Source organism: Perca fluviatilis, chromosome 6, assembly GCF_010015445.1.
Source record: "Perca fluviatilis chromosome 6, GENO_Pfluv_1.0, whole genome shotgun sequence".
NCBI lineage: Eukaryota > Metazoa > Chordata > Actinopteri > Perciformes > Percidae > Perca > Perca fluviatilis.
The window spans coordinates 17,606,837-17,621,093 of NC_053117.1; the positions used below are offsets into that span (position 1 = coordinate 17,606,837).

At 38.8% G+C, this 14,257-nt stretch overlaps 1 protein-coding gene and 1 pseudogene across 2 annotated transcripts; both read right to left on the minus strand.

The window, feature by feature from the left end:
- Positions 1-1,612: 1,612 nt before the first annotated feature.
- LOC120561235 lies at positions 1,613-8,174 on the minus strand (annotated as a pseudogene).
- A 130-nt stretch (positions 8,175-8,304) lies between these two features.
- On the minus strand, positions 8,305-12,023 carry LOC120561237 (arrestin domain-containing protein 3-like). 2 transcript variants are annotated; one of them, XM_039804267.1, is made up of 6 exons: positions 11,726-12,023; positions 11,196-11,256; positions 10,869-10,965; positions 10,234-10,330; positions 9,019-9,275; positions 8,305-8,931 (listed from the first exon to the last, which is right to left on the minus strand). In XM_039804267.1, exons 1-6 carry the CDS (start codon positions 11,979-11,981, stop codon positions 8,803-8,805), a joined length of 897 nt encoding a protein of 298 aa, XP_039660201.1. In that variant the 5' UTR covers positions 11,982-12,023; the 3' UTR covers positions 8,305-8,802. The 2 variants fall into 2 exon arrangements, with proteins under 2 accessions (XP_039660201.1, XP_039660200.1); XM_039804266.1 differs by having other exon boundaries at positions 8,309-8,931; positions 10,815-10,965.
- Between the last annotated feature and the right edge of the window lie 2,234 nt (positions 12,024-14,257).

Consider the following 14,257-nt stretch of genomic DNA (forward strand, 5'->3'; position numbering starts at 1 on the left):
TAAATGAAAAGCACACAAAGCCCAAAAACAAATGCAATAGAAAAACACTGCATCCAGTTTACACAGCAGAAGGTGAGGTTATGTCAGAGAGAGAGGATAATTTGTTTTCCTAATTTTTTTATTAGATATTAGAAGTGTTCTACCTTTCAGTAACATATATGGGCTAACTAGTGTTAGCTAGCAAGCTCTTGTAGAAGTCAGTCTCTAACACGGTAGCTACGTAAACCTCTTGCTCTTTTATAATACGGTGAAAGACTAGGGTCAAACGTGAAAATCAATAATCAATAATCAATAAGTTTTTTTTGTAGCCTCTTTACTACTACTACTACTCTTTACACTTTTCTTCCCGATTCCAAAACAAATATCTCTCTCTCTCTCTCTCTCTCTCATTAAAATCAAGCTGTTCCCCATTGCTCCCTCTACAGGCCTGGAGAACATCCACTGTATAAACTGGATGCGGTTTGTGTGCATTTCATTTTGCATTGTTTCTATATGTGCAGCATATTTACGTATTTGGTTTGGCATGTGTTGTCAAATTAATGAAGATGTTTTCTTAATTTGCTTGTGTTTTGTCTATTTGCATGCGTTTGCCCCTGCCGGCCACCGTACAGATGACCCTCCAGGAAAGCCAGGCGTGGGCGAGTGAGGCTATCAACCTAATTCGCAGCACTTACAAGAAAACTGTGAAACAGAACAATATGCAATATCCCCAGATTCTCACTAGAGGAGGGGGAGGATGAGAGACTCAATGGGATGGACAAAATGGTAACGGCTACGGAAAACGCACGAATAACGAGACGGCTCACCCAAACCACACTGAAGCCATCTTGGATTTGTGAAATTTGTGTTGCAATTACAATGTCTGGCCAGCGTTTGGCAGTGTAAGGAATGACAGACTAGTGTCCACTATGGTGGCGGATGTGCAATTCCCATAAGTTATCTATTGCTGTCGGAGTCAAGACCATTTCATACAATATATTAAAAAGTATAAATTGGAAATATTTTCCAACACTGCCTTTAGTAAGTAAGTAAGTTTTAGTAAGCAATGTTAATCCCATACACGTTTTGTCAAATTCAGCAAATATCTCCTCACAGTCACCTAGCTCTGCATTTTCTGTGTGGGCTGAAAAAAAAAAGGAAAGGAGGAAGAGCCTTGTTAACATCGGTGAGGCTTTTTCAACGCTGCAGAAACCTCTGCGATTTCCAAAGAACGAAAACAGATGAGGGCTCTCGTTATGGACAAGTGAGTAAGCGTTAGCTTCACTGTTTTCAATAAGTCAGCTTAACCTCGTCCGTTTGCTATCGTTTGTGATGGCTGCTCCAAATTGGCTGGCTTTACAGCAGTAGCGACTGTTTGCTAATCCACAAGCTAACGTGAGCTAATATAGACTCCGCCATATTTCATTTGGTCTGCAGAGACACAAACAGAAGTGGTCGCTATGGCAGTGCGTGTCCTTGAATCTGGGCATTTGTTTGGCAGTTAGGTTCAAATATCAACAATTTTCACGCAGCATTGCTAACTGCACCTTTAAATTTGAATTTTAAAAAGAATGGTCAAAGACGAAGCAGCCAAGGCTATATTGTAGCACTTCAAAGTTACTGGACGCGATAACAAAATGTACAAAATCTCTTTATTTAATGTCCTTAAAATGTGCAAGTATTTTCACACTAGTTTTTATTGCCAAAATCCGTCAAAGGAGGGTACATCACATATGCTCCATATGGAGGAGGGGGATCTGAAGGTTGGGGTGCTCCTGCTGGGGATTGTGTTGGTACAATCCCCCAGGCTGGTGGGTTTGTGCTCCCAAATGGTTCGAATCCAAAGCCAGAAGCAGCTGGTGGTGGTGCCACCCCAGCAGGAACCGGAGACGCTGGCAGGATGACTATTGGAAATTTGATCTCTGGGTCTGAAGCATATTTGACATCGAGGTAAACCTGTGAAAACATTGCTGATGTTATATTGTTGGATTTTATTTTGTCACCAGAATTATCGTACAGCATTATATACATTCACAATTATTTACACCCTGTGTGCAAAACCAACTCCTTTAGCAAACGCCATGAGCAAGAAGAGACCGGTGGGTGCAGTTGCTCATCTAGACGAGTAGACAAAACCCAATAACCCTTCCCTTTTCATTTTCTATTGTTACTGCTACATAATCAAAGATTAATGGTTTTAAACAAAGTTAGCACTGGTTTATTAAGAGGTGTGCTTAATTTTTCTGATGCCATTTGTGCCAATAATGTATTACCAAATTTAAGTTGTATTGATTTGACAAGTGAGATTACCTATCCTCTCAACAGAGTTGAGGTTTTGGTAGTTTTAGGACTAAAGAGGAAAAACTGAATTGAAATGTTTATTGAATTAATAAGTATCCCCACAATTGTCAATAAACACGATTCAGGAGACATTAATGTACTGTCGCATAAGAACAGGGCACAAACATCTGTGTTGCCATACGGATGCTTACCCTGAGTCTGTACTCCATTTTGATGATACTGCAGTTGAGGATAGAGGGCTCTAAATCAAAAGGGACAGAGGACTCTTGTAACATTTTCTTTAGTAAAAGGTGCGATGGGCTCTCCCACCTCTTTAAAGAGGTCCCAAGTACGGACTCTTCTCTTTCCTCGTGCAAAGAAGCTGTGCTTTTTGTACACACAGTACTTGGGCTTGATCTGGCGAGAAGAGTTGTTCTGAATGGAGGCCAGGACCTTCAATCCTTCTCCTGCAAAAAAACAGACCAGAAATATCAAAACAACCCTTGGTATGAGACTAACAAATGTTAATATCACTTTATGGGTTCTTACCTTGGAAGAAACCAGTTTTTTCAAGATTCACATCCATGGCTACTGTTCCTGAGTTGAAAAATGTCATTTTCTTGTCCTCAGAATCGTGCTGTGGCATCTGAAAGAAGACCAGATTTATTAAAGCAAAATTTAACAAACACAATAACACTCAAATGTCCATGTTCCAGTGCCTCCCAACACAACAAAAGCTGTGCCAATTCAACAGGTACACTGCTAAAATACCCATTAGATAATATCTCTACATGGAAACTAAAAACACATTTCAAATTCAGTAAATGGTCTAATTAATAATGCCATTGACTATGTTGTGTGAATTGTAAAGTTTATACAGTGTGGCAGTGCTGAATACTAATACTCAATCAAATATATCTCCTTGAGGCAGCTGGGGTTTAAGCACATTGCTCAATACACCGGTAGGTACTAAGGAATGGCTGGATTGCAGTCATTCAACTGCCATCATCAACACGTCTTTGCTGGAATGACAGGAATAATGATGTAACTCAGCAAATACCATTAGCTCAGGGTGACTTCTCAGATCTGCCTTTGTCACAAAGTTGATCTTTGTTGAATCTTTCTGAGGAACTCTCATTGTTCTGCTCAGCTTGGCTTCCAGCAAGTACACGGTTTTACCAACACTGCCATCGAAGGAGGAGGGCATAATCCTGAAGCACAAGAGCAGAAGAACAGGAAAAATGGATTGGACATTTTGTATGCACTATACAGGAAGCAAGCAATCAAAGTAATATACAGACACTAGAGTAGATCTATAAACTACAACTTTAGACTAAATATTTCATATATCAAAATAAACTACGATTGCAAAGGTGATGTATTTAGTTGTTTTCAGAAGATAATATACAATTTTCATTGTTTAAAAAAACTAAGTCTGGAGAGGATAAGGGTCTGTCCAGCTCACAATGGAACCATTAAAATAATAAGTAATTACTGGAAAGGGATCTGAAAGGTGAATGGGTAAACATGGCATCCTGGGGAAACAACATTGCTCCCTGAAAACCAATTAATTGTAAAGAAGAACATGTTTAAATATCATTTTTTTCCACAATACTCGCAATTACAATAATAGCAGCTGTTATAAAATACTTACATGTTTGTCCATTCTGGTTCGTCAGTAGTGTTTGGGCGTCATCTCCTAAAGAAAAATCAGCACACTGAATTAACAGCAATAATGTTACTTAAGTTATTAAACATTTGGTGTAGACCCCAACGAAGTTCAGTTTACAATCACATTTAACAAATAAATCCTCACAACTAAAAAAGCTTGAGGCAGAGAAGTTCTTGGCACTTTAAACACAACTAATACACACTTAAAAGGTCCAATATGTAATATATTTACTGTAATAAATCCACAAATGATCCCAATGCGTCATCAGATATTAAGGAAACATGCTAAGTTGAAATACTATCTTTTCTGACAACAATGCTAATGCCAGTATTTTCACCTTTTGCAACATGACATCATGACTTCGCGTAAACATACACGCCACTTTCCTAAAGCCACGTGGCATGTTATCTGTATGCATTTTGAGCTATCCGCGTGTAGGTCTATGCTGTATACAGCGGACAGCAGTCTGCAACATCACAGCGTAAACATACACGCCATGTGGCACTTTCTAAAGCCACGTGGCGTGTTATCTTGAGGCTACGGTTGGGTTTAGGAAACGTCACACGTGGGTTGGGTTTAGGAAATGCGACAGGGGGTTTGGGTTTAGGAAAAGAACAAACGTGGAAAGGAAACATCACACGCGGGACACAATCCCTGCTCTCCTTGGTGAAAGTCCTGTTTGACCCATCCTCCACCCCGACCAACCTCCCTACGCGGATTTTCACCCTTTCATACTACTCGCTACGGTATCAATTCACACGCAAATCGAAAGGTAATGTAAGTCAATAGAGGCCAAATGGCGTTGATAAACACGCTAAAAAGTGAGTATGCGTCTTGACAACACGCCAATAATAGCATACAAATTGGCGGGTTATACATACGCCACTTCATGAGATCAGTCTGCCTTTTGAAATTTCCGTTCCGTGACGGAATTTATGTGTTGGCCTGTGTGTTGTTATCAACGGCCCAGTTTGACAGCCAGGCCGGGTTGCCAGATATAACTGTAAAAACGTAAACCCAGCGCGCCACAGCTGTAACGTTAGTACAGCCATGAACGCAGCAAACAAATGAACAGGATAAACGGAGATCGATTCTACCCGACCTAAAAAAACAAAAAAACAGCATGTTTCTAACAGTTGCGTGACCAGAGACTAACAAACCCCGGGTAAATATTGGAGATGTATTTGAAAGATGGAGACAGCTTAGAGCCCAAAAGGACGCAGAGTTGGCTAATTTCCTGAACAGGTAGCTAAGCATTAGCTTCAGGCTAATTTATCACAGCTACTAGGGACGGGCATTTTATGTCATTTCAAAAAAAAATTTAAGTTAAGAGAGGGGCTGTAAATCAGGAAGAGAGGACTGTGAGTTTGCAGTGCGTTTAGCGATTGTTGCCATAATTCTAAGCCAATAAATTGTGTTAAGTCGGGTGGAGAGGACGGCGAGGTTGTTGCGTTTTAGCGGTTGCTACCGTAATTTTAAGCCCAAAAGTGTGTCTGTCAGTTGGGTACAGAGCTCCGCGTGAGCATGGTCTTTTATGACTGTCAATATGTCCATAATCTAACGTTAGCTACTCCGCTGTGCTGTGAAGTAATGTCTGGCTATGTGAGACAGGCATCTAGCAACATTGTTGTGGATGCTGTGGTCTCAGCCTGGCAACCTCCGTGAACTTCAAGTCTGGTGAGGAGGGGTGGGGGAAGATGACTCTCTCCAGTATTTTGAATTTGTACTGCAGTAAATATTTTAAACACTAGCTGTCAGTATTACATATTGCACCTTTGAACAAGTAAGGAATTATCAAAATAGTTGCTAAATATTTTTCTGTCGATTAATCTACTAATTATTTCAGCTCTAGTCGTTTACTGACATTAGTTGGTGTCTTATGTGTGTGTGGAGGTTTGTCTTATGCAATCTACAACAATAGAACACAGTTAAATGCACTGAAAATTGATTTGTTTTTGTCTATGTATGTCATTTTGCACATATAGACATCACCATCCATTATTTATGTGCATGCATCTCATCTTCCTTATTACATTAAATTAGGCTGACTCATTTATCCAAAGCGAGTCCAAAAGAATACATGGAACTATGAAGGTACAAACTCAGAACAGCAAGGAGAAGTAGCCTACATTGGCTTCAAATTAGCAAACTACAAAGTGCAAAAAGTATTACAATTGTTTTGTTGCTGTTTTATCATTTAGCCTAATGTTTTCGGCCTGTAACAATAACCTAAAATTGTCAATTTTTTTAATAATTGCAGTCTTTGTTTACCCGCAACATAAAAGGAACCAAAAGTAGTAGACTACAAACACGTTTTTTGCTTTGCACTTTTTTTGCAATTCTGCAACATAATGTACCGGTATTACTTGCAAAACACTACAGAAACAATGTACATTGTTTCTTACATTATAGACACTTTGTTCAAGAATGAAAAAAACTCTTGCAATCATTGGAAAACACTTCTATTCAAAATGCAAAACACAATTTGAAATTGGCAACACACACGATCACCTTGTGTGCCGCAATTAGTCTACAACGAGTTCTCCGTCACCATGCCATCCTAGGTCCCAACTTGACCCCTTACTCCCCATTTCTCAATCTGATTGTGGAATTCTTTTCGGCTTGGCGTTGGAAAGTGTGCGACGGCTAACCACATGTAAACCGTGTGGCACCTGAATGAAGTTCAAGCCACAGAGCAGGGGCCTATACCATGAAGCTGGTTTAGGTGGCTAGCCAGCTATGTTTCAGTTTAGTTTCCACCAACCCTGGGTTTTAGGTACTATGAAAGTAGCTCGGCTTTAATCGGTGTTCGTTGCCATGGTATCTTACGCTGCACGGCTAACCTGCTCCGGGGCAGGTTATGTTCTGGATTTGAGATCTCAGTCTGAAGTTTGACCAATCAGCGGTGAGCAAAGAAACATATAGGTGACGTAATTAATTCCCAGCTGCTGTTCTCTGTTGCAATCATTGCAATGGCTTCACCTTTGCTGCAAAGAAGTGTTTGTGATAAAATATTCAACAAAAATAATAAAAGGTTGTGATAAATACTCACCACTTTGAATTATATTTTTATATTTTGCCTTGATCTGCTGCCAAGAACGTTTGGTTGGGGTTGCGGTTGCACAAAATCAATTAATATTAATCTTTCTTAGGATGTCAAAGCTAATACATTCACATTTTACAAACATACATATATACATATATATATATATATATATATATATATATATATATACACACATTTTCATTTTATTTAATACATTTTTAATATGATTAGCCTATATTCATAATTTCACATTAATGGCCTATAGAATGTATTTCTTTAACTCTCGCATTAACGCAATCAGCAATCTTCCTCCAAGATTGTTCTCTTGCTTTGGCAGCAGAGACGGTATTACTGCGTGCTTGAAAAACATTTTTATATTCTAAAATAATTTCTTGCTCCTTCGCAGAAAAATATATTGCTCTCGCTCTATCCATATTGAACGTGATTGGTTGTTCGGTGCCGACGTCACTCTTTTATGTGCACGCGCGCGGGGAGTAATCAGAGTTTAAGGATCAAAGCCTGAGTTAACAGAGAAAGTTGATAAGCTGCGTCATGGTACCAATAAAGCCTGATTGCATCGGTTTGGTTTTGTCAACTCTAAACCAATCCTGCAACCCTGAGTTTGTTCAACTACCATCATGGTACAGGCCCCAGGACAAGTGGGCTGAGCTCTGTTAGGCAGGACAGGAGTCGTTGTTCCCCGCTGTCGTAAACAAACATCCCGTTGATTCCGAGTGCTTTTATTTGGAAACGTCTGCAAGGCAGCCAATCTATGTTGAATTCAACATCTTGTTAAATGTTCATTCATTCATTCAAATGTAGCCTATGCACTTACCTGTGAGATCTTTGTCGTGAATTAAGTAGGCCTACTGTTTGATGCTGAAGTACTTGTCATTGGCGTGGTAAACAACAGTAGTACCGTACCTCTCAGTCCACAACACCTCTGCTTTCCCCTTGAATTTAATCAGTAGGGAGGCGATTTGGCAGTCTTTGGCCACTTCAAGCGTGACATCACCCGAAACGACGTTGTCACTAGTAAAAGTGTTTTTCTCATTAACTGGGTTATAGGTAACTTTGAGGCGCTTTACGGTGATCAACATAATGCTTGGCTTGCACGGAAAATCCCCAAGGAAATACTCTAGCGGTCGTCCGAGCTGGAGCAGAAAGAGCACCTCTAACTTCCGCGTCGTGTAGTTTACCGAGGACTGTGAAAACTGGAGCGGTTTAACAAGCTCAGAGTCTGTTTCTTTTTTTTTCTTCTTTTTTCTTTACTATAATATATTCATATTATAGCTAAATCATTAAGGCTATACTTGAGTTGGATGGTCTTTTATTTTCAGATGGTTTCTGGCTGTTTTCATCTCAGTGGGCAAGGGCAAATTATTACCTTCCAGTAAATGCAATCCAAACACACATGTTGTGTCAAATAAACTTGGACATTATGGTTTCTTAATGGTAGAATTTATTGGACTGTTTGCTGTAGGTGTATTAAACTGATGTTAATATTACCCCTATAATAATCTTTCATTCAAAATGCTAAACTGTAATCTGTTTCACACAGCAACAAAAAAACAGATGGGAAGGTGTTATTTTCATCAGTTTACACAGGTATGAACTTTACCACCTTAAATGTCAGAGCTGTCTTGTTCATATGAAATCAGTTGACAGGCAAAGACTCTCTTTGAAATACATTGGGTGGATAAAAAAACCTCCAGTCCAGTGAAACAACTTACATCATTAATCAATCAGCATGTGATGAATGAGTCACATGATGAGACTCATTCATGACATAAATCATTCTTGCCCTTTGCCTGGATAACAGGGACTAAGCAAAATGGGAGAAGGTAGGATAAGCAGGCAGATGCTCCCCATCATCAGGCCCCTGTAAAGCGGGCAGAATCACTATTGGGAACTTGATCTCGGGGTCTGAAGCATACTTGACATCCAGATAGACCTGTGGTGGACAAATAGCACTTATCATACCGATCATGCATCCCCTGTTGTCATAAGGACCTATAGTTTTGGGAAGAGAGATACACACCCTGAGTCTGTACTCTGCTTTGATGATGTTGCAGTTTAAGATGGACGCACACGTGGTGGGAGGGATGGTGATGATCCTGGTGACAGTCTGACCTGCAGAAGGTGGGATGGCGTCACCCACCTCTTTCAGGATGTCTTTGGTTTCCACTTTCCTCTTCCTCTTTGCAAAATAACTGCACTTTAAATACAGACAGTATTTGGGCTTGATGTCACGAGATGATCTGTTCTGAATGGATGTCACAACCTTTATGCCTTCCCCTGCAAAACAAAACATGCTCTCATAAATATAAAGATCCCTCTTACTCTCTAGTTGATGCCTACATATAAGTTATAGACAGCAATAATCTCATTCTGAATGCAACATTTTAAATTATTAACAATATTATAAAATCAAAGGTGGCTGCATTAGTTGTAGACACATGATAAATTTAAGCCCCTCTATTATTTAAATGCTGTGTCAGAATGCAATGTACTTGAATTGTCTCTGATACTGTTAAAGTATATAACTCTTATTCTGATACTGTATCCGTCTCAAACTATATCCCGAATTAGAAACCTGCATTTTAGAGGTATTTCAATCATTAATTTTAATTATTTAAATTAATTAATTATCACTTTAACCTAGTGTATTTAAGTTTTGCTGAACAGCTTTGTAGAACAGTCTACAGTTAGGAATACGGAGTAGACAAATGTTAAAATGTAGCCTAACAGCGAAGGGTCACACAGTCTGCATACTGACATGGTATTTTTTTTATGCAACCATATCGATCTTAACTTTGCTAACATTAGCCACCATAGGCTACTGGTCATACCATACCACGTAAAGTTGTAGTAGAAAACCCTTGAGTGTACTGAATGCAGCAAATGTGCTCCACCAGTAATTAGTAATGCAGCAAATGTGCATTTGAATGCTTACTATCAAAATTCATATACAATATAGCTTTAAATATACATTTTTGTTTTTTTAAAAGGAGCAACCTTGAACCCAGAAGATATTTGGATTATCTCTCTGACGATACTATTATTACATGTGTCATTTATTGTTGTCTTATCTTTAGACGATAAAAATGCTCCATGAGCAAAAGGACTTTGACATGGTTCAACATGCGAAGAGTTTATTTCTGAAAGCAACCCACTGTTATGATAATCTGTGGAGTGTCTGTGTATATGTATACAGTAATTCAATCATTGTAGATCACACATGGTATGAAATTACCTTGGTAGTAGCCTGTTCGTGCAATGTTTACATCCATGCCTACTGTCCCCGATGTAAAGAGCTTCATTTTTTTATTAGTGATACTGTGCTGTGGAGTCTGGCAGACAAAGAAAAATGAGTAACGGATAGTGTTACTTCTCATTACTGCAGCAGTGTCAAAGTCAAACACCAAACCCATTGGATGCCGTGTGTGTGTGTGTGTGTGTTAATTAAGTAATTCCTGCTGTCAATCAAAACCATCTAACTGGTAACTGAGAAAGAGCCATGCTGTAATCCAAGTCCAACTATGTCAAAACAATCTCCAAGGACAGAGGGAGAAAGAGGGAGGGCAAGAGGAATAGAAAGAAAGGATCAGGAAGCAGAAAGAGAGAGAGGGGGTAAATGAGAGATAGAGGGAGGGGGAGAAAGAGATGGAGATAACTACTAAAAAAAGCCCCTTCTGCAGACTTTCATCCTCTCCAGAAAAGCCTCCATCGACCCTTGTGTGTGTGTGTGTGTGTGTGTGTGTGTGTGTGTGTGTGTGTGTGTGTGTGTGTGTGTGTGTGTGTGTGTGTGTGTGTGTGTGTGTTTAAGGTGTGTACCATCAGCAATGGATCACTGTTCAGGTTTCCTTTGCAAAGGAGAGTGAACTTCACCTTAGCTTTGGTGTCTACTCTCATTGACCTGCTCAGATTTGCCTCCAGTGTGTACTGTATCTTTCCATATGAGCCTTTGAAGGAGGATGGCAGGTCTCTGGCACACATGGCAACACAAAATACAAAACAGACTGGATGATGGACAGTAAATACTCTTTCAGTAGCACTATATTTAGATTGGCTCAGGTTGTTACTTACAAAGCAACAAGAGCAACTACATTATGTAGCTACTCATGTCAAGTGGAAATGAAGCACACACTTCAATTAGTTTATGATTAAAGGCACTGATACAAAGAATATTGGGCTAATTCTTTTGAGACAACTCACTCTGCAGGGATCTGGAAGTTGTAAGGGTAGACATGGGAGCCCTGGCCAACAACATTATTACCTGAAAGGCAAGAAAGTTACTTTATGTGGCTTCCATCACTGATTATGGCAATGTTTATTAATCAGAACATAATACATTTCTAGGACAGAAGTGGGAGATTTTTTTAAGAACAACCTGTTGCTGTTATAATTGGCATTTGCTGTCTCTGTGAATGGGTCAAAAACACCCAAATCACCTCATTAAAAGTGTTGTTATAATGTATAATGTAAGGTAAATCCTTTTTCATTTTGTTTAAATGCAGATGGTAGCATGTTGAATGTCTTTAATCTCCCCAGTGGAAAATTAACACAAAAGGAAACGATGTAACAGATTTAATAAAAAGAAATACACCGAAAGAGTTAGCGGATATATAAAAAAAGACAAAAAGTCAACTTTTCATATCATGTGTTAAGTATTTTTAAAGTGTGCCACATGAATAAACAATTAATAAAATAAATCATTTTTTTCTAAATTGAATGACATCACTTACCCTGGCCCTCCTGAATGATAACTTGCTTGATACTGAAGTACTTCTCTTTGTTACTGTACATTACGATTGTCCTCCCATGCGTTTCAGTCCATTTGACTTGTGCTTTTCCCTTCAGCTTTACACTGAGTGAATCTATTTTGCAGTCTTTTGACAGTTCTAGTGTAATGTGTCCTGTAATACAGTCACCACTGGTGAAAATATCACTGTGGTTTATGGGATTATATCCCACTGAAAAGCTCTTAACCCTATCTGACATGTTATACTGTGTGACCAAGCAAAGCTGTAAGCACAAGGCAAGTGTCAGGTGAGACAGTGAGGACAGAGATTATCTCTGCATGCAGATAGACACTCTGGTTTTGGTAATAATTAAGCCGCAATACTTCAATAAACCTTGCTAACTGATTGGAACCGGATTGGTAAATGAAGAATTATGGCTCTAAGAATATAAAAGGTTACTTTGGAGAAAGAAAATAGATATAATGTAATATCAAATGAATGTTTCTTGCATGAATTAATGCAGTGGTTAAACAACACTATTTAATGGATGAACTTATTCTTTCTGTGTGCAACTGCTGACAACATATGCTGCTACAGGCTGCTGCTGGCTCTCCTTCTGTGGGTGTGTCTAACACCTGTCAAACACATCATAAGCAGAGATAATGTGAGCTAAACACATTGCTGGAAATAATGACTATGTGGTATTCAGGCAAATTCCATCAGTGCACTTTTGGTGTGTCTATAGGTGTGAGGATGAACATCGGCAAAAATCAATTTTTTTACAGAAATGTGTTGCGGAATCCCAAATCATCTTTAAATGTTATTCTGGTGAACAGTTCTTAGAGAGTAACGCATTTTTTATATAGCACTTTTGAAAACCCAGAGTTACATAGTGCTCCATAGTAAAAACTTTGAAGAATGAATAAATAATTACTACACATACCCATATTGTACTAGTGACCTGTGCACTCACACATGATTCATTTTAATACAGTTGAGTATATTACCTATTATAGTACAACAACAAATAATTTAGTGTGAAACTCTACATAACGGGTGATATCAGAGTGTCTTGAAAACAACCGTGTAAAGTTGTAAAGTACCAGTCCCAGAGTCACTGTGTTCGACTGATAATTTCATTAGCTCCTTGATTACCTTTGACAGTGATATCCTTGGTGCGTGCTATTTGCTGGGGTTGAAATCATTATGTGTCATCAAGGAACAGCTATGTGAAATATCTATTGCAGTGGTAAGCAGTTCTTAGCATTCATTTGAAAGGTTTGTGTGATTTTCTCAAAGAAAAGGTGAAGCGAGCATGATGAGCAAAGCCTCCAAATTTAGCAGCTGAAACCATGCTGTAACCTTGTGCGTTTGCTGTCCCCTATAGGAAACCATATGCACTGCACCATGTTTGCAACCAAGACACAGTGTCAAAAGAGCAAAATCTGTTTTACTGTAAAAAGCTGATAACAATTGGACATGGACATGAAAACGATTAATAAAAAAAAACAACATTTTGATGTAAAACATGCAAACATTACAGATGTTTATCCTACTGCAATTGTATGACAATGTTGAAGAATACTTTATCCTAAAACTATAAAGACAATATAGAATTATTATTAGTATTATATATTATGACACACCCAAGACCTGAGGGATCATGTGGTGACATCAGAGAGGGAGCACCATAAGAGAAGGCGGAGTCCTTGGTGAAGAATTGGGACACGATGGGACATGGAGGTGGTGGAGCGGGTGTCTAGTAATCACAAGGTTTCTGGTTTGATCCCTGTGTCCTGGAGCAAGGCAAACCACTCCTGCTGAGCAGGATGGCAGTTTGGCAGCCTCTGCCATTAGTGTGTGAATGTGTGTGTGAATGTTGGCATGTGTTGTAAAGCTAGAAAAGCATTAAATACAGGCCATTTACCATTTATGCTGTTTGCACTGTAGGTCTTAGCTTTAATGGACAAGAAAGTGTGAACACATACAAGAAATTTTACTCTGGCTTTTTGTTGCTTTCAAAGCACATACACAGAAACAGACATACGGCTAAACACAAGGAAAATAAAGCTGAACAAGGTAAACATAAATATCTGACAACTATGTAAAATATAAGTTTGTATATAAAAAGTGTATATGCATACACATACATACGTATGTGTATCATCATCATCATCATCATCATCATCATCATCATCATAGAGAACATTACCCTTACTATAGCTACACTAATTTAGTCAGATTATATAGTAAAATAAGTTTTTCCTTAGAAAACAGTATGCATATGACAATAGTTAATATGTAAAAGATATGATGGAAGTTGAGATGAAAAGAAAAAAAAAAACATCCTACACTTACAATAATATATTCCAAATCTTCACATTAAATGTTTTTCGGACTACCTGAGACAATCCCCCGAAGATTCGGCTGGGGCACAGTAATATATTTTCCATTTTGACACGAACAGGTGAAATGTACCTGAATGTTGACAGTAGACATTAAAAATGGAATGTAGATAATAAAATCTCAGCCATG

What these genes read in the sequence shown, in the direction of transcription:
- LOC120561237 (XM_039804266.1), bottom strand. Translation starts at nt 11,981, where the DNA reads ATGTCAGATAGGGTTAAGAGCTTTTCAGTGGGATATAATCCCATAAAC. An exon ending in AACTTCCAGATCCCTGCAGA is followed by an intron (nt 10,966 to 11,195) that starts GTGAGTTGTCTC and finishes CATGTGTGCCAG; the next exon opens with AGACCTGCCATCCTCCTTCA. An exon ending in ACAGTGATCCATTGCTGATG is followed by an intron (nt 10,331 to 10,814) that starts GTACACACCTTA and finishes TTTGTCTGCCAG; the next exon opens with ACTCCACAGCACAGTATCAC.